The sequence below is a fragment of the Brassica napus genome, chromosome C5 (assembly GCF_020379485.1).
Source record: "Brassica napus cultivar Da-Ae chromosome C5, Da-Ae, whole genome shotgun sequence".
NCBI classification, from domain to species: Eukaryota; Viridiplantae; Streptophyta; class Magnoliopsida; order Brassicales; family Brassicaceae; genus Brassica; species Brassica napus.
Window position 1 is genome coordinate 8,213,638 of NC_063448.1, and position 16,334 is coordinate 8,229,971.

General features: G+C 37.7%; 4 protein-coding genes and 1 long non-coding RNA gene across 6 annotated transcripts; 1 reads left to right on the forward strand and 4 right to left on the reverse strand.

The window, feature by feature from the left end:
* Positions 1-1,133: 1,133 nt before the first annotated feature.
* On the forward strand, positions 1,134-3,152 carry LOC106396323 (photosynthetic NDH subunit of subcomplex B 1, chloroplastic). Its single transcript, XM_013836679.3, has 7 exons — positions 1,134-1,605; positions 1,695-1,845; positions 1,930-2,120; positions 2,191-2,448; positions 2,528-2,633; positions 2,728-2,813; positions 2,899-3,152. Exons 1-7 carry the CDS (start codon positions 1,187-1,189, stop codon positions 3,065-3,067), a joined length of 1,380 nt encoding a protein of 459 aa, XP_013692133.1. The 5' UTR covers positions 1,134-1,186; the 3' UTR covers positions 3,068-3,152.
* On the reverse strand, positions 2,913-6,629 carry LOC106396322 (putative cyclic nucleotide-gated ion channel 7). The gene is made up of 6 exons (XM_013836678.3): positions 5,885-6,629; positions 5,231-5,801; positions 4,936-5,148; positions 4,544-4,857; positions 3,938-4,286; positions 2,913-3,868 (listed from the first exon to the last, which is right to left on the reverse strand). Exons 1-6 carry the CDS (start codon positions 5,929-5,931, stop codon positions 3,137-3,139), a joined length of 2,226 nt encoding a protein of 741 aa, XP_013692132.1. The 5' UTR covers positions 5,932-6,629; the 3' UTR covers positions 2,913-3,136.
* Positions 6,630-6,857: 228 nt separating this feature from the next.
* Positions 6,858-9,207, reverse strand: LOC106396420 (magnesium transporter MRS2-1). Of its 2 annotated transcripts, XM_048758167.1 has the most exons (6): positions 8,951-9,207; positions 8,708-8,860; positions 8,009-8,615; positions 7,465-7,932; positions 7,324-7,371; positions 6,858-7,230 (listed from the first exon to the last, which is right to left on the reverse strand). In XM_048758167.1, exons 3-6 carry the CDS (start codon positions 8,594-8,596, stop codon positions 7,000-7,002), a joined length of 1,335 nt encoding a protein of 444 aa, XP_048614124.1. In that variant the 5' UTR covers positions 8,597-8,615; positions 8,708-8,860; positions 8,951-9,207; the 3' UTR covers positions 6,858-6,999. The 2 variants fall into 2 exon arrangements, with proteins under 2 accessions (XP_048614124.1, XP_022558906.1); XM_022703185.2 differs by lacking the exon at positions 8,708-8,860 and having other exon boundaries at positions 8,921-9,201.
* A 2,064-nt stretch (positions 9,208-11,271) lies between these two features.
* On the reverse strand, positions 11,272-11,962 carry LOC106395393. Its single transcript, XR_001279242.3, has 3 exons — positions 11,811-11,962; positions 11,632-11,735; positions 11,272-11,459 (listed from the first exon to the last, which is right to left on the reverse strand). It is a non-coding gene; the product is annotated as an uncharacterized LOC106395393 (long non-coding RNA).
* A 3,502-nt stretch (positions 11,963-15,464) lies between these two features.
* Positions 15,465-16,155, reverse strand: LOC106395343. Its single transcript, XM_013835832.3, has 2 exons — positions 15,914-16,155; positions 15,465-15,833 (listed from the first exon to the last, which is right to left on the reverse strand). Exons 1-2 carry the CDS (start codon positions 16,026-16,028, stop codon positions 15,592-15,594), a joined length of 357 nt encoding a protein of 118 aa, XP_013691286.2. The 5' UTR covers positions 16,029-16,155; the 3' UTR covers positions 15,465-15,591.
* Between the last annotated feature and the right edge of the window lie 179 nt (positions 16,156-16,334).

The following is a 16,334-nucleotide window of genomic DNA, read 5'->3' on the forward strand; positions in this document are numbered from 1 at the left end:
AGATATTGTATTGATATATTAAAAAAGATAATTGGTAGATTCTCTAAAGATTTTTTTAAACTATTTTTAAACAATATATTAGAAATTGAGAAATATTAAGAATGGACAATTAGATAAATTTATATATATATATATATAAGTGTATTTTTTTAAAAACTTAAATAAGGATGTAATTTTCAAATTTTACTCTTATTTGAGTGCATTTCTCCAAATTTTCCCCTACTTAAATGTGACTCGATGGCACAGTTGACAAAAAAAAGTGACTCGATGCACACAGTTTTTTCCCTCTGAAGTTGCAACGTATAGACATTTTAGTTCACCTTTCTCCCTAATCATTATACTTTACCATATGAATCTGAATATTGTAATAGCGTTACCATTCATCCAAAGATATATATACACACATATACAAGTATGAAACTACTGCGACTATATATCTTTTCTTTTTTCTGGACAACATTCTAATAAGCAGAACCCAAAAACATCTCTATGCAACGCAAGAAAAAAAACAGAACACTTCAGCGTATTATAGCAAAATCTCGTCGTGTTAAATAATCTTTGAAAGGAAACAACATGCATGGTTGTACTCAATTAATTAGCTTTAAGGATAGCACTAAAATTATTTATCACTCTCGTTCTTTTCTTCTTGGCCTTCGTTGTTGTTGTCTCTGCATCTACGCAACAGTCTTGGTATCTGAAGCAGCCTATGAGATGGTCGTTTGTGAGACCAGCTGCTTGCATGAAGGAGTAAATAACCGTTGGATTCACGCTGCGAAAGCCTCTGCGTACAAGATCTTTGCTTATAAGCTCAGCCTTTGATGTCTTTCTGATCGACGAGAGACCGAGAAGACAAGGATGTTCAGGAGTCACCGCTCAACACGTCATCGTTTAGTTCTTCTTCTCGTCTGAATTTTTTTTATCACCCGAGAGTAAGTCATGGGTTTGATTACTGTAATGTTTAAGAAATTATTAATGCTTCAGATTAGGGAATGTTTGCTCGTGTAATCTCAAAATTTATTATTTTGAGACAAAATTAAATGAATTATTTATTGTAAGGTGGAAAAGTAACAACAAGTGGGACCCCACTTATCCTAGTTTCGTAACGTGATCTCTTCTCTTTCCTAAAACATTCAAAAATCCAAACTTTTTTTTCATTCTTTGGCTCAAACACCTTCAACACTCTCCAATGGCTTCACTTCCTCAATCACCTAAACCCATCTCTCCCTTCTTCAAAACGCCGCCGTTTCCAACCAAACCACTCGTCTTCCTCAACTTCCAAACCCGGCTACCCTCCAAACCCTTGGATGTATCAGTCAATCTCAAGAAGAAGAAGAGCGCGTGGCTCGACCCCTTCGACGACGGTGAAGACCTCAATAACGAATACGGTTCACTCTTCGTCGACGGAAAACAAGAAGAGGATGCGAGACCGCCGGATAATCCTGATAACCCATACGGGTTCTTGAAGTTCCCAATGGGTTACACCGTCGAGCTCGCTTCTTTGCCGCTGAAAATCAGAGGAGATGTCCGACGGTGTTGCTGCGTCGTCTCCGGTGGAGTTTACGAGAATCTACTCTTTTTCCCGACGATCCAGCTACTTAAAGACAGGTAAAAAAAAAGTTAAAAAAATTAAAAAAAAAGTCTTTTATACTGAAAAAGCAGAACATTGTCTGAACATTTTCAATGTTGTTTGTAAGGTACCCTGGTGTTCAAGTAGATGTCTTAACGACAGAGAGAGGAAAACAAACATACGAGTTAAACAAAAACGTGAGATGGGCTAATGTGTATGATCCAGACGATCATTGGCCTGAACCTGCTGAATATACAGACATGATCGGACTTCTCAAAGTTTGTACCTTTTTTCAAAAAAAAACTTTTTATTGTTCTGTTTTTTAATCAGATATGTTAAAATGAACTTTCCTTGTGTTGCAGGGAAGGTACTATGATATGATTCTGTCCACGAAGCTCGCAGGGCTAGGCCACGCAGCTTTCTTGTTCATGACAACGGCTAGAGACAGAGTTAGCTACATTTACCCGAATGTCAACTCAGCTGGAGCTGGTCTGATGCTATCTGAAACCTTTACAGCAGAAAACACCAACCTTTCTGAATTAGGTTATAAAATGTGAGTTAGTTAGCCCCTTTCACAAGGCAGCCAGAATGGAAAGTTTTATTGGCTGTTTTATGGTTTTCAGGTATGACCAGATGGAGGATTGGTTGGGAAGACCGTTTAGGAGCGTTCCAAGGACTCCTGTGCTGCCACTTAGGGTGTCGGTTTCACGGAGATTGAAAGAGGTTGTTGCTAACAAGTACAGGGAAGCTGGAGTTGAGACAGGGAAGTTTATAGTGATCCATGGGATCGAATCAGATTCGAAGGCATCAATGCAGTCAAAAGGAGATAGTGATAGTTTGCTTCCACTTACAAAATGGGCTCAGATAACAAGGGGTATAAGGTAGTAAGACAACAACCTCAGAGTTTTTTTAGTGTCTTTGCTGAGATGTTTGGTTTGTTTCCTCTGACATAAACTACAGGGGGTTCAAGCCGGTCTATGTGATTCCACATGAGAAAGAGAGAGAAAACGTTGAAGAATATGTGGGTGATGATACATCTATAGTCTTCATCACAACACCAGGACAGGTATCTCTAAGCCTTAGGCATCTGTCTGGTATCTACTGAAAAAAGGTTGAGAAACTTTAATCTAACTTGATTCCATTTCTTGACCTTTACTTAGTTGGCTGCTCTGGTAAATGATTCTGCTGGAGTTATTGCTACAAACACAGCTGCTATTCAACTAGCTAATGCTAGAGACAAACCAAGGTGAAAATTATCTGATTAGGACAGACACTGATCAGTTATTTTTCAAGAACTGACATGTGTGTGTTTTATCTTCTTTTTCTTCCAGTATTGGGTTGTTCTCTTCAGAAGAGAAAGCGAATCTCTTTGTACCAGACGCAGAAGAGAGGAGTAACTGTGTCATTGTTGCTTCAAAGACTGGAAGTCTAACAGATATCGACGTAGGATCTGTTAAAAATGCAATGCAGGTCTTTGAAGGATCATTGGCTCTTGTGTAAATAATCTTAAAAAGTTTGTAAAACAAGTTACATAATATATATAGCATTTTATGTGTATAATAAATACATTTATTCAGCATCAAAATCAGGTTCCGGAGGCTTTTGCAGATTCAACAACCTCTTTGAACTCTCTGTGCTCCTTAGTCTGTGACCTTTCAATGCATTAGCAGCAAATCTTGATGCAAATATCGTCGAACGTAGTCTAGAAGAAGACTCGGTTCTTGTAAACACTGGAGTCCTCTCGTCCTCCTCCTCAGCATCATCATCGTCATACTCATCTTCATAACCCATCTCGTCTTCCTCTTCTTCGATCCTTCTCAGCTCAGCGTTTTTCCTTCTCGAATGGCGACGCCAAGCAGCTTGGATGAAGGAAGAAGCCCAAGTTCTCCATTGCTGAGAGTAAAACCTAAAAGTCTGTTGAACCTGTCGGCTATGAAGTCTCCTAAACTGACTTGCTACAAACTTGAGCTCTTCGGCTTCGAGGGCGAAAGCCTCTACTTCAGTCAGAGCCTTCACCGTTCTTGTGGAAGAAGGTAGGTTTGAGCCTGCTTTGGGATCAAGCGCCCAAGTCAGAAGCTCTTCACCGCAAAAGTCTCCTTCTTTCAGTAACCCTCTGTTGAAGAAACCGCTTCTTCCTCCATCTGTGGTTACACTCTCTAACCGGCCTCGGATTATGAAGAGCATTTCGTTAACCGGGTCTCCCTCACGGACAATGTAAGTACTTTCCGTGTAAAGACTCGGTTTTAATCTCTCACAGATCGCGTCAAGTAATCTTTCATCCATATTAGCAAACAGAGGAACCTGCACAAACAGAACACATTCTTAGTTCCTTATAAAGCAATTTTAAGCATTGTGATTCTGAAGACTTACCCTTCTAACTAAATTTAGACAGAGATGGCGTTTTATGTCTCTCCTTAGATCCTTAGGTAAACTCTGGACTATGTTCTCTTCATCGACACCTCTTGTTTCTAACCATTTGTATTGATCATAGCGTCTGACTCTTTCTCTAAGGTTCTGTGGAAGTGACCTGTGGTGCATCCACTGTTCAGAGTCACGTCTTTTGATCCTCATCTCCTCAAGACGAACGGTAAGTGACTGAAGATAAGTCTGCATGTTCCCAATAAGAAGCGCGAAAAGAAGAAGCCCAGCTATAGCAATGGCAATAGAGAACAGAACCTCTCCTGGAAATGTACTTGTTTGCAGCCCTTGACCTAACGTGCTGTGAAAGCAACACCATATTGTTTAAAAGTTAAAACTAATGTTCAAAAAATTGCTAAGACTGCTACTAAAAGCTTTATACAAGATTATTCTTTAAGCAGGCGCAAACCGATATTTTGAATGTCTAGATCGATTTTTAATTCGGTTTAAAAAAACATTTTTCGTTTAGACTCAATTTGCCGCCTAAACCGATATTTAGAATAGTGTCTAAAACACCGCACAAGAAACTGGTACATTATAAACTTTGACGCAGTTTACCTAAGATTTTGAAGACCCCACCAAAGACAATAACAGAACTTGGAGAAAAACGTTGTTGATGATACAATGCCTGAAGATATAGCCTGACCATAGATCCCATAGTTGAACTTTGCATCATCTGTTTTAGCAGAACAGTTGCTCTTGAGAAGCTCAGGGACTGTCTTGATCCATTCTGTTTCACGGCTGCTCACAAATTTGGTCCCACAATACAGAATCTGAACGCATAGTTTTGGATCTGGTTGGACTTTACACGCAAATCTCCAACAAGTATCATTACGTTCCACTGACAACATGTACCAGAAAGCTCCAGTTATCTGCCAAAAAAAAAAAAACGTAAATGACACAATCATAAAAGCACCTAATCAACAAGAGTCATGTATATAGACACTTACGTGGCTTGCAAGCATATACCAGAGGAGATAATAAGCAGCACCAGCCCAAGCTCCTTCAGCAAAAGCTCCTGCAGTCTTCTTTAGTTCCGATGTTAAGGGTATAAACCTAACGAATCTTGGAATGTACTGCGTGATTACAATGTTCAACAGAGCCGTTTTCGTAGGTAACACATCCATTCCTTTTGATCCGTGAAGAAACTTCCATACAGCAATCTACAAAACCCCACAAAAGAAAACCCTAATCAAGTCCTTCTGATGAAACCTAGAGTGTTGATCAGGGCTCTATTATTTTTACCTGCGGTAAGGGAAGCACTGCGAGGAAATCCACAATGAAGTAACGTGTTAAATACCGTTGAGCGATCTTAGCAGGATCAATCACAAGCTCACCACGACCAAACACACGAGAAGAAGGAGCTATGTAAGCTGTACGAAACTGAAGAGCCATTCTAGTTAGATAAAAGACGTCAAGAATCGTTCTAAGAGTCGTTGTTGTAACGGCTAGCTTCGTGTCGATCCCTATACAGCTGCTTCCCGAGTTGTCCACAATGGGGAGATAGAAGAAGAGAGGATCAACGGAGACAGCTAAAATACAAGAAATGACCAACATTCTGTTCCATATGAGGAGTGTCTTGTCTTGAGGGTCGAAGATTTTCTTCTCTGATATTCTTAGATCTTCAGGGAAAACGGCTCTCGTTACGGATTTGCCGATGGAAAACAGACCTTCTGATCCGATTTTGACACCTTCCCTGAAAGATTTGGAGGCTCTCTTCTTTTCGCTACCTCGATTCTTGACGGGGAATCCGAAACAGTTTCTCTTCGTCATCATTCCAGTAGCATGAGAAGCACTTGAATCTAGATCATCTAACCTGTGAAACGCTTATTTATCAGAAGAAACTGTTAGGGAAACAAAAGAAATAAATATTTGCGTTTTTTTCTTAATTTGTGTTACCTAACAAATTTTTCTCGCTGGCCGCTTATGTATTGGGATTTATACATGTTCTTGAGAAACAATCACATGTGTGCTGTGTACGTTTCATGCGTGTATCTAGCAAGATCACCCCAAAACATAAAACCTAATTTCGCCCCAGATCTCAGATTATATGAAATAAAAATAATAGCTTGGGAGAAAAAGACTAGAACATCCAACAAATGAGAGCTTTAAAAGATCTGAATTTATCAATTAATTACAGTGATATTCGATAACGTTGAAAAGTGAATGATTTTTGCATAATCTAGCTAGGGCTAAAGGAAACTTGAGAAAGAAGAAAACGAGGGTTCCTACTTGGCATGGTTGATATAGCCTTAATAATCTTAATCATACACTAATGACAAACAATTAGCCTTGAAGGTGGTGGACACGTGTTCCTCCCTACTTTATTGTTGGGAAGGAATTTGTTTGGGGTCTACGAAGCTCCACATCCTCGAATGTGGGACTGTTATAGCGTATTTACCGCGTTTTTTGGTTGGGTGTAAAACAAGTAAAAGAGAAAGGTTATATTTACACTAGCATGTAACAAAACATACTGTGTTTAAAATAATAATGGGCTTTCATATAGGCCCATATAAGTTCCTGAGTATTCACGACATTGTTTCATTTTTCAAGCTCTGAAGGTTCCAATAGCAAGCACTGAATTTGTACTACATCTGATTTTTAGTAACAACATTCCACAGGGTTTACTCGTTTTTTAAGCTTTTTTGGTTTCTTTTAGGACAAACCATCATTCTCGCCAAGATTACATGTACAAGGCTGACAAAGCCCGCCTCTCGACGTCTCCATCATCTAAGAAGTAGTGCGTCTGAAGATTTTTTGGTTCTCAAATCCACACAAGTAAAAACTGAGTAAGGCTTTGTGTTCGTTCAATACATAGTCATTTTCATGATTTTTCTTTTGAAACAACTAGGTTCTGTTACCCGTTTCTAAATAAATGACAAAAGATTTTATCACATTTGCATTGGCAATGTTTAATTGTGCAAAGGAAACAAATCAACAGTCATGTAATGATGTAATAAGCAACATAATAACTTGGGGGGGGGGGTAAGCACATTCATCATGTCCTCTCTTTCTCATAGAGGCATGAGTCTTCGATACTTGAAGAACCAGACAAACGCCGAAAATATGACAAAGCCACAGATTCCCGTAATTAGAAGTACCCATCTGAATGCACCTGGCTGAGTGAAGAAATCTATCTCAAAGTTCATTCCAAATATCCCTGCTACCACCCCAAATATGGCTACCACGAATGTTGCTGTCGTCAGAAGTAACTCGAACTGGATCAGCTGATTCCTCACATTATCCTGCCAAAACATCAAAAGACTCGAGAGGTTTCTCAATCTGGATTAACCATTCAGCTGTGGTAGATATAAAGAGGTTGAATCTTGAGGTATTACCAGTTGAATGTTAATGAAATCTTCAGTATCATCAATGTACTCCTTTAACTGTCAAGTAAAGAGACGGACACAAATGATTAAAGCTTCCCAGCAATGAAAGATTAAAGAAAGTAAAACCGAGAGAGGAGGGCAGTAAATTACCGATGTCAGTTTGTTTAGAGTACTATCAATGACGACAAAGTAAGCTTCGAGCAACATCTCCAGCTCTTCTATATTCTCCGTGTTTCCTTCTGAACTCCTTGCACTGTCATGTCTGCTCCTAGCAATACTCACGCTTCTATCCAGTCTACTACGTGAATCAGGTGGAGAAGACACAGGAGAGACAGGTGCGGAAACAGATAAGCCATCATTTGATCGGTAACCCAGCAAGGATTGGTGGTCACCGTACAAAGATCCTTCCATCCTCTTCTTCTTCTCCGTGAGATACATTTCCGCCATATCTCCATCGTCATCCATCAGCTGCTCAATCTCATCCCTAACCTTCTGGACTCTTCTTGTAAGCGCTACAAGTCTACTCTTTAGTCTACGTACACGTTCCAAGTTTAGTGTACTGATCTTTGAAGTAAGCTCGTCTAGTAAAGGGTATGCCTCAATCTCCAACTCTGAAGCCTATAGAGAATACACAAAGTTCAATCAATGTGTACAAGTTAAATCTAACCTCAGCCAACATTAAACTACTACTAACCTGGGAATCGAGAAAGGTACAAGCAGCTTCTAGGGCGATTTCAAGAGCTCTAAACTCGAAAGGCAAATAATCAGGAGACGAGTTCTCGAAACTATTGTCGAAACTCCTCCTCCTCCTACTCAACTGCCCATTATCCTGCTGCCAAATCTCACCTACACCACTAGTCTTAAGCCTCTGCTGCAACTCAACAACATACCTCAGGACATAGTTGTCAAGAGAGTTCAGGAGCAGCACTTCATCTGCGGTGATAATACACCGGATCTGCTCCAAGTTAACAACAATAGCCTTCTCTCGGCCGAGGATAGTTGAGGGGTACACGAACAAAGGATCAAGAAGCCTAAGATCACGAGCGGGCAAGTCACATCTACGCATCATAGTGAACTTGTCGACCTCCATGACCTGAGTGTTCCCAGAAGTATCAACACGGATCCAAGAACGCAGGCCTTGACCACGCTTCTTAAGACCCAAGACGTCAACTCCGAGAAGGGAAGTTCTTCCAGAGGCAGAAGAGCGAGACGCAGCAGCGTCTCTGAGATTCAAAGCTGAAGCAGGTCTTGGTGGAAGCAGGCGCTCTTTTAGTTCAGACATTGTAGCAAAGAATCAGACACTGAAAATGCAAATTTATTAACACAGATCATTAAAATGTCAGTGCAAGCATCAAAAGAATAAAAAATTCCTCGATAACTCAAAAAAATGTACCAGTTTTTAAATAAATAAAAATTGATCTCGTAGTTGTTAACTCTATCCAAGGCAGATGTTACTGAACTAATCTCAGATTCAGACAAGAAAGCCGGAAACTTGGGGGAACTCGCCGTCTCGTGGAGACAAAACACCAGCAACAGGATCGAACAGCTGCAGATTGGAAACCAAACAAATCATGTCAAAGCGTACTAACTACTAATCGAAGATAACCCTAGCCGGATATATCAGAAGAATCTTTACCTCTGCTACGGAGATTGGTTTCATCACACACTGAATCCAATCAAATAGAGAGACTCGTCGAAGGGAAAACCCTAGAACCAGACAGCCGAATAGATCTCGGTGGAGGCTTCTCGGGAGTTCCCAAGTAAACACCGAATGGATATTGTTTTGCTGTAAATTATTATATGGATGAAGAAGAAGAAAGAAGAGAGAAGAAGATGGAAGAAACAAAACGAGCGATGGCTACGAGTAACACGCAAATAGTCGCCAAGTAGTGCTTAACCGACCGACTTTAACTCATTTACTTTGGTTTGGACTCTACTTAACCGGTTATCTGTATCTTCCAATTATAATAATCCACTGTAATTAATAATGACTATGCTTTTAATGTTTTTCATTAACTAGGTTCAATTATTAAAGTGAGAGAGAGAGATAGAGTACGACACCAAACTGATTTATCAAAAATTATTTGAGATTTCACACAACGTGCGATCTGAAAAAGACAGAAAGAGGCACAGATGACGTCAGCAGTAGAGAATCTATAAACAAACACTATACCCTGAATTTGAATTTTCGGTTTTTGATTATTTATTTAACTAAATAATGTATTTGTAATTTGATGTATTATATTTACCAAGTAAATCATTTTTTTGACATCTTAAACCATCTATTTACGATGAATATTCGATATCATATAAAAACTGAATAAATAGACGTAATTAGAAAATTGTAAACGATATATAAAAAAAATGGATATTAATGTAAAATATGAAGAAATATTATATTATAACTTAGTATGACATAAAAGACTATAAATTAGTTATACATGCCTAAAGAAAATAAAATAATTTTTAAACTTCTATGAAAAATTTAACATATAAAAAAGGGCGATGAATTAGTCATCAAATTGTAAATAATTTCATAATTTTATTCATAATAAATTATTTATAGTCTTTGTTTTTTGTCAAGATAATTATTAAATATTCATAACATTAATATGTTAAAATATCATATTATGAAAGCCCATGTTGTAACCGTTTTTTCCGGGAAGTGTAACAAAAAAAAATTTACATTTAACTCTTCGTTTTGTTTAAGTTTGTGTCGGTAAAAGATTAAAAAAAATCTCTCTATCTTTTTCAATGTTCAATTTGAAGCTTATTATGCATAAATCATACGCAAATATAGGCAATTGGTTGGAATCTCTATATCTTTATATTCTTATAAATTTTAAATTTATTGTTTCCTCTTCTCCAAGCAAATCAATTACCGAAGTAATAGATCAATTGGTTGTAATCAAATCTATTCTTATAATTAGTGTAATTATGGTTACAGTTTCTATATTTAATAGGTACATTAAAGATACGATATTGAAGATATTTTGTTTTGATTAATAGAAGATATTGGATTTTGAGTTTGTATTTATTGATTTGTTTTTTTATAAATCTTAGAAAATTAATGGGATGATTGGTTGGTTGATACATCCTATAAAGAAAACGAAAACTATAGGTGGTTTGAATATTGTACATCGATTGATGCATGATGTAAGTTGACTATATAAAACTTGAACATGATCATTTCAAACTAAAGTATAGGTATGTTATATGCATTTGTTATATTGTAGTTAATATATTTTAAATATTACATAAGTCAAGTGATTCACGTTTTCGTAAAAATAAAATTCAAGTTCATTATTGGCTACGTAATAAGCTACGTTAAATATGATGTATTTTTAGGTTTATTTAATGACATTAAGTTTAAATTTGATTAAGGAAAACTCATTAATTTAACTGGAAAAGATAAACATTAAAATAGGTAGTTTAATTTAATTCTCAGTGACATGGAAGTGTAAATAAGTTAGAAAACTTAGGCGTATTTTTTAATGGGTACTTCTCTTTTAATAATAGAGATTAGACGACCCGATTCTTTGATAACCCGACCGATTATCTCCACCAGTCATTGGGGACGGGCTATCCGGATCCGTTTAAACTCTGCCAGTTTATAGCCATGTCAGTCTAAAGCCCGTGAACACATACCTTTTTAACCAGCAAACTCGTTTAAGCCTGTTAACTGTGAGCCCGTTTAACATAGAAATGTTTGTTTAGACCCGTGAGTCCGTTTATTTTTTTTCCAACTACAGTTTAATTAACTTTTAAATACAGATTTGTTAATTTTTTTTTGCCATGTAAGAATCTGAAGAAACTGTTTTAGGTAATGATTTTATCTTTGTTTTAATTATTTATTTTATGTAATGTTATTGTTTTTTTCTTTTTTTTAGTTATCTTAATATGTAATAAGCCTTATTTGTGTCTATAATACATATTTAAAATCTGCAAGTACATAAAATCTGAAACTTTTTTTTTGTTAAAAATAAAATCTGAAACTTAGAAAGTGAAAGACTACACCATAGAGAACCTAAAAATACATAAAGTTTACTTTGTAAAAAAACTGAACCATAGAAAAACAAGATAGAAACCAACTTCATCATCCTCCTCTAATCTCAAACCAACCCCTTTCTTCATCTTCTTGTTATCTGAAAATATGTCAAACTAAAACGTAAGAAAGAGTACAAACCAATAAGTGTAAGCTCTGTAAAACCAGGAAACACAACATAAAGATTAGAAATTTAGTCACTAACTACACATTGAAGGAAATCAAACAACAAGAGAATTAGAGGCTAACCAAAACGAAACAAAGAAACTCACTTGAAGACTTGAAGTAATAGGATTTAGGACGCTCACGGGCTCACAGGCTCACAGCACATACGCTCACAGGTCACAGCAAAAACGAACCCTTGCACCAAAGCAGCCTGCAATCCAGAATCAAAATTAGGAAAAGCTGAAAACACAGACATGAAAAAATAATGAAGAAATTAGATGTTAACCTTCTCTTAGTGAAGAAAACGAAGAGACCCACAAGATTGTTGTTTCTCAATTTCGATTCATGTCATGTTTCTCAGTTTCGATTCATGTCATGTTTCTCAGTTTCATCGACACAGAGCTAAGAAGAGAAAAAAATTGACGGTAGAGAGATTCTAAGGGGGTGTTATTCAATATGGTAATTTAATGGAATTAGATGTACTTTAATTCCTAAACAAAATCATGTGTTATTCAATTGTGTATTTGTAAAAGTGAATTAAAATCCCCTGTTATTCAATGTTAGAATTCAGTTGTTTTAGATTTTAATGGACTTTTATGTTTAAAGCAAAGAGTAAAACAATTACGTACTTTTCCTCTGGTTTTAGGAAGGATTTCAAATATACTCTGTCATTTCTTCTTGTCTCTATTTTATGTCTCTCTCTCTCTGCAAAAACTAATCCTAAAAATTATAATTGAAAGAAAAAGACATGTGTATTCGATTAACATTTTTGTGTGCAAACTCAAAAACATAATTTGATTCTTCATCCAAAAGGACAAACATAGAAATATCTTTTAAATTTAGTGCAACTCAAAATCAAAACAAGAGAAAACAACGTGTGTATGACAGTTTTAAAAGACATTCTGATGTGTTCATATTGCAAATCTTATTAATCGAAAAGTTCTCTAGAAATATATATTTTCTGAAACTTGGGTAGTTTTAAAATTCAAAAATTCCATAGCAATGAATTACAATGAAATCTACTTGCCTTGCATTGAATCCATTAGAACTTAACCGTTTGGAACTGATTTTTTTTTTCCATTTGAATTACAATAAACTCCACTAAAATTCATCTTTATCTTGTAAAGAATCCAATCAAATCCACTGTGAGACTCCTAATTACAGTTACATTGAATTCTTAATTCAATAACACCCCCTAAATTTTTAGATCAAGAAAAAACCTAAGCTAATACGACGTCATTTCACATATTCTGAAAAGAAAAAAAAATTAAATGGGCACCCTTTTGTTCGCGGGTAAACTCGTCGACCTTGTGTGAACCCGTTAAGTCTTTACATACAAATAAACGGGTACGGGTTCTACCCGTTTAAAGACAGCCCGTTATGCCTGCGGGCTTTTGGCCTGTTTAAATATCCCTAATTGTGGCTGTCAGTTTAAAAAGCTAGCTCGAGAAAGTTTTTTTGTTTTTTTTTTGGTACAATGTTAAGTATTATGCTATGCCAATTTTCAGACTTTGTCTAGTAATCTCCGTAGCTCGAGAAAGTTTATGCGATGTTCATAATACATATTTAAGTTCTGTAGTGTTATTCTTATTTCGTATGAGGAAGAGATCCGAGAGTGGTATTTCGAATGCCTAGTAATAAATCTCCTGGCAGATGGATTCACCACTGAATTCTTCAAAGCATCTTGGAGTGTAATAGGCAAAGATTTCACTGTTACAGTTAGTCTTTTTTCAGTAAGGGCTTCCTCCCGAAAGGTCTCAACTCAACAATTCTCGCGCTAATTCCCAAGACAGATACAACAATTGAGATGAGAGACTACAGACCAGTTTCCTGCTGCAATGTTATCTACAAAGTGATCTCAAAAATCATTGCGAACAGACTAAAAGGATATCTTCCCGGTGTATCTCCTACAATCAGTCGGCTTTCATCAAAGACATGCTGCTTGTGGAAAACCTGTTGTTAGCTACAGAGATTGTTAAGAACTATCACAAGGAAGATATCTCACCCCGCTCCGCAATGAAGATCGACATAGCAAATGCATTTGACTCTGCTCATTGGCCTTTTCTATTGAATACCTTGCGAGCACTAAACATACCAGAGGAGTTTGTTCACTGGATCGAGCTTTGTGTCTGTACAACATCCTTCTCAGTTCAGGTTAATGGAGAACTTACGGGAATAAGACAAGGTTGTGCTTTATCCCCCTATCTATTTGTTATCTGCATCAACGTCTTATCTAGCATGCTTGACAAGGCAGTGGAGAGAAATCTGGTTGGCTATCATCCTAAGTGTAAGAATATTCAGGTAACACACTTGTGTTTGATGATCTGATGGTGTTCACTAATGGAACCAAACGTTCTATAGAAGGAGTGTTCAATGTCTTTGAAGAGTTTGCCGCCATATCGAGATTAAACATTAGCCTGGAGAAGTTAACGCTATACATTGCTGGTACTTCAGCAGACACAGAGACAGAAATCCTCAGCAGCTTCCCTTTGGCATCTGGTCGACTACCAGTCCGCTACTTGGGCCTTCCGCTGCTCACAAAGCGTATGACGATCACCGACTACATGCCTCTGGTTGAGAAGATCAGGAAACAAATGAAGTCTTGGACCGGAAGATTTATCTCCCACGCTGGCATATTGCAACTCATCAACTTTGTCATTACCAGCATGACCAACTTCTCGATGCAAGCTTTCACCCTACCAAGTAGTTGTCTGAAAGAGATCGAGAGCCTCTGTTCGGCATTTCTTTGGTCAGGACCTCAGCTCAAATCATCAAAAGCAAAAGTCTGTTGGAAGGATCTATGTATACCAAAGAATTAGGGAGGTTTGGGAATAAGACCACTGAAGGAAATGAACACAATCTTATGCTTGAAGATAATATGGCGAATCTCTTCTGAAAAAACTTTGTTATGGGTCCGATGGATTCATTGTTATCCCATCAGGAAGGGATCCTTCTGGTCAGTTAGCAGTACTACAACCTCTGGCTCATGGGTTTGGAGGAAACTTCTCAAACACCGAGAACTCGCAACACAGTTTCTCCCGATGGAAGTAGGGAATGGAAAGCATACTTCCTTCTGGCATGATGTCTGGTCCAAGCATGGCTGCCTTAAAGTTGCTCTGGGTGAACGCGGTCTGATTGATTTAGGCATTGTTGGTAATGCCTTAGTGTCAGAAGTTCTTGGTAGACAACGAAGAAGGCGAAGGCACAGAGTGAGTATTTTAAATGAGGTGGAGAATGAAATAGAGACCCTTTGTTTGGCTGCGAACCAGGGTGATGACATTGCTCTATGGAAGCAAGAGGAAGGTAGATTTGTAAATAGATTTTCTGCTAAAAGAACCTGGGAACAGATTCGCCACTGCCACCAAACTTGCAACTGGAGCAAAGGCATCTGGTTTACCCATTCAACTCCAAAGTTCTCCTTGTTTGGATTGTTGTGCTCAACAGACTGCAAACAGGAGACAAAATGCGGTTATGGAACACTGGGATAAATGCGACATGCACTCTGTGTAATGAAGCTGAAGAAGCCCGTGAACAACTATTCTTCAGCTGCAGGTACACAAGACAGATCTGGAAGGCTCTTGCAGAGGGTTTGTTGCCAAACAGATTCACCACAGACTGGAGTCAGCTCATTGCAAATCATCACTAGTCTTGGGCTTACTCCCATAAAGAACTTCCTTGTCTGGAATGTTTTCCAAGCAGCTGTCCACTTAATATGGAGAGAGCGTGATGCTCGACGACATGGTGAACAAGAAATAGAAGCTCAGTGTCTAGCAAAGTTTGTGGACAAAACTGTTAGGCTTTGGTTGCTTTCACTCAAAAAAAGAGGGAAAATGGAGAGAGGGTTTGCAATATGGTTTGGATTTAGAGTGGATCCTTAATCATAGAAATTTTGTCTCTTAGTTTCATGAGTCTGATTCTTTGATTCATAAATAGCTGCACATAATGTAAATATGTTTTTGCATCAATAAATTTAACATTCATTCAGAAAAAAATATAATAAAATTTGAAGTTTCCTCGGTAACACACATGTTAACTCACAAGTTGAAACATTTAGGCACACAACATAGTCATCTTATCAACATGTCGAATGGACCTAATGAGAGCATTATAAAGCCTGTGAAAAGAATGGATACGGCCGAGAAGAACAACGGTGGCCGGTGATCCATGGCAGCGTTACGTTTGGGAGATGCTTTCCGGCCTCCACCTCTTCCACCTTTAAACCCATGACCATGAGCTCCTTTCCCTGCCTTGAAGATGTATATGCTCTTTTCTTCTTTTTCCTCTCCTTTTATGTCTTTAATTGTATCCCCTGGCATAGGAAGGATAATACTTTTAACATTTTGGCTATAAACTTAAAGAGAGATACAATAGATGCTTAAACCAGAGCACCATGGACTCGTTCTTTGTCGAGTAAGCTTGCTGATGGCCTGAGCTCCGTGGAATCTGATGAGATGGAGAAGCAGAGGAAGAGGAGGATTAACAATGCGAGAAATGTTCTCTCCATTTGCTATTTGAGATTTGGTGGATTTGAAGTGACTGTTCTGAAGCTAAAAGTGTGTGTACATATGCACGTAGGTGGGTCCAAGACAGAACATGTTTTGTAATATGACTAGTGAAGGATTTAAGATACGTTTCTTTATGACACTCCAAAGATCAGATTTGCTTTAGCAGGACAAAACAGTGACTGCACGCAAAGACGATTCACAGATATCAACCTATATTTTTTAAAGTGTATGTGTGTAGCTTAATGGATGATCATGTCTTTGAAAAGAGTTTTTTTTTTAATGTCTGAAAGAGTTGTGATGCAAGG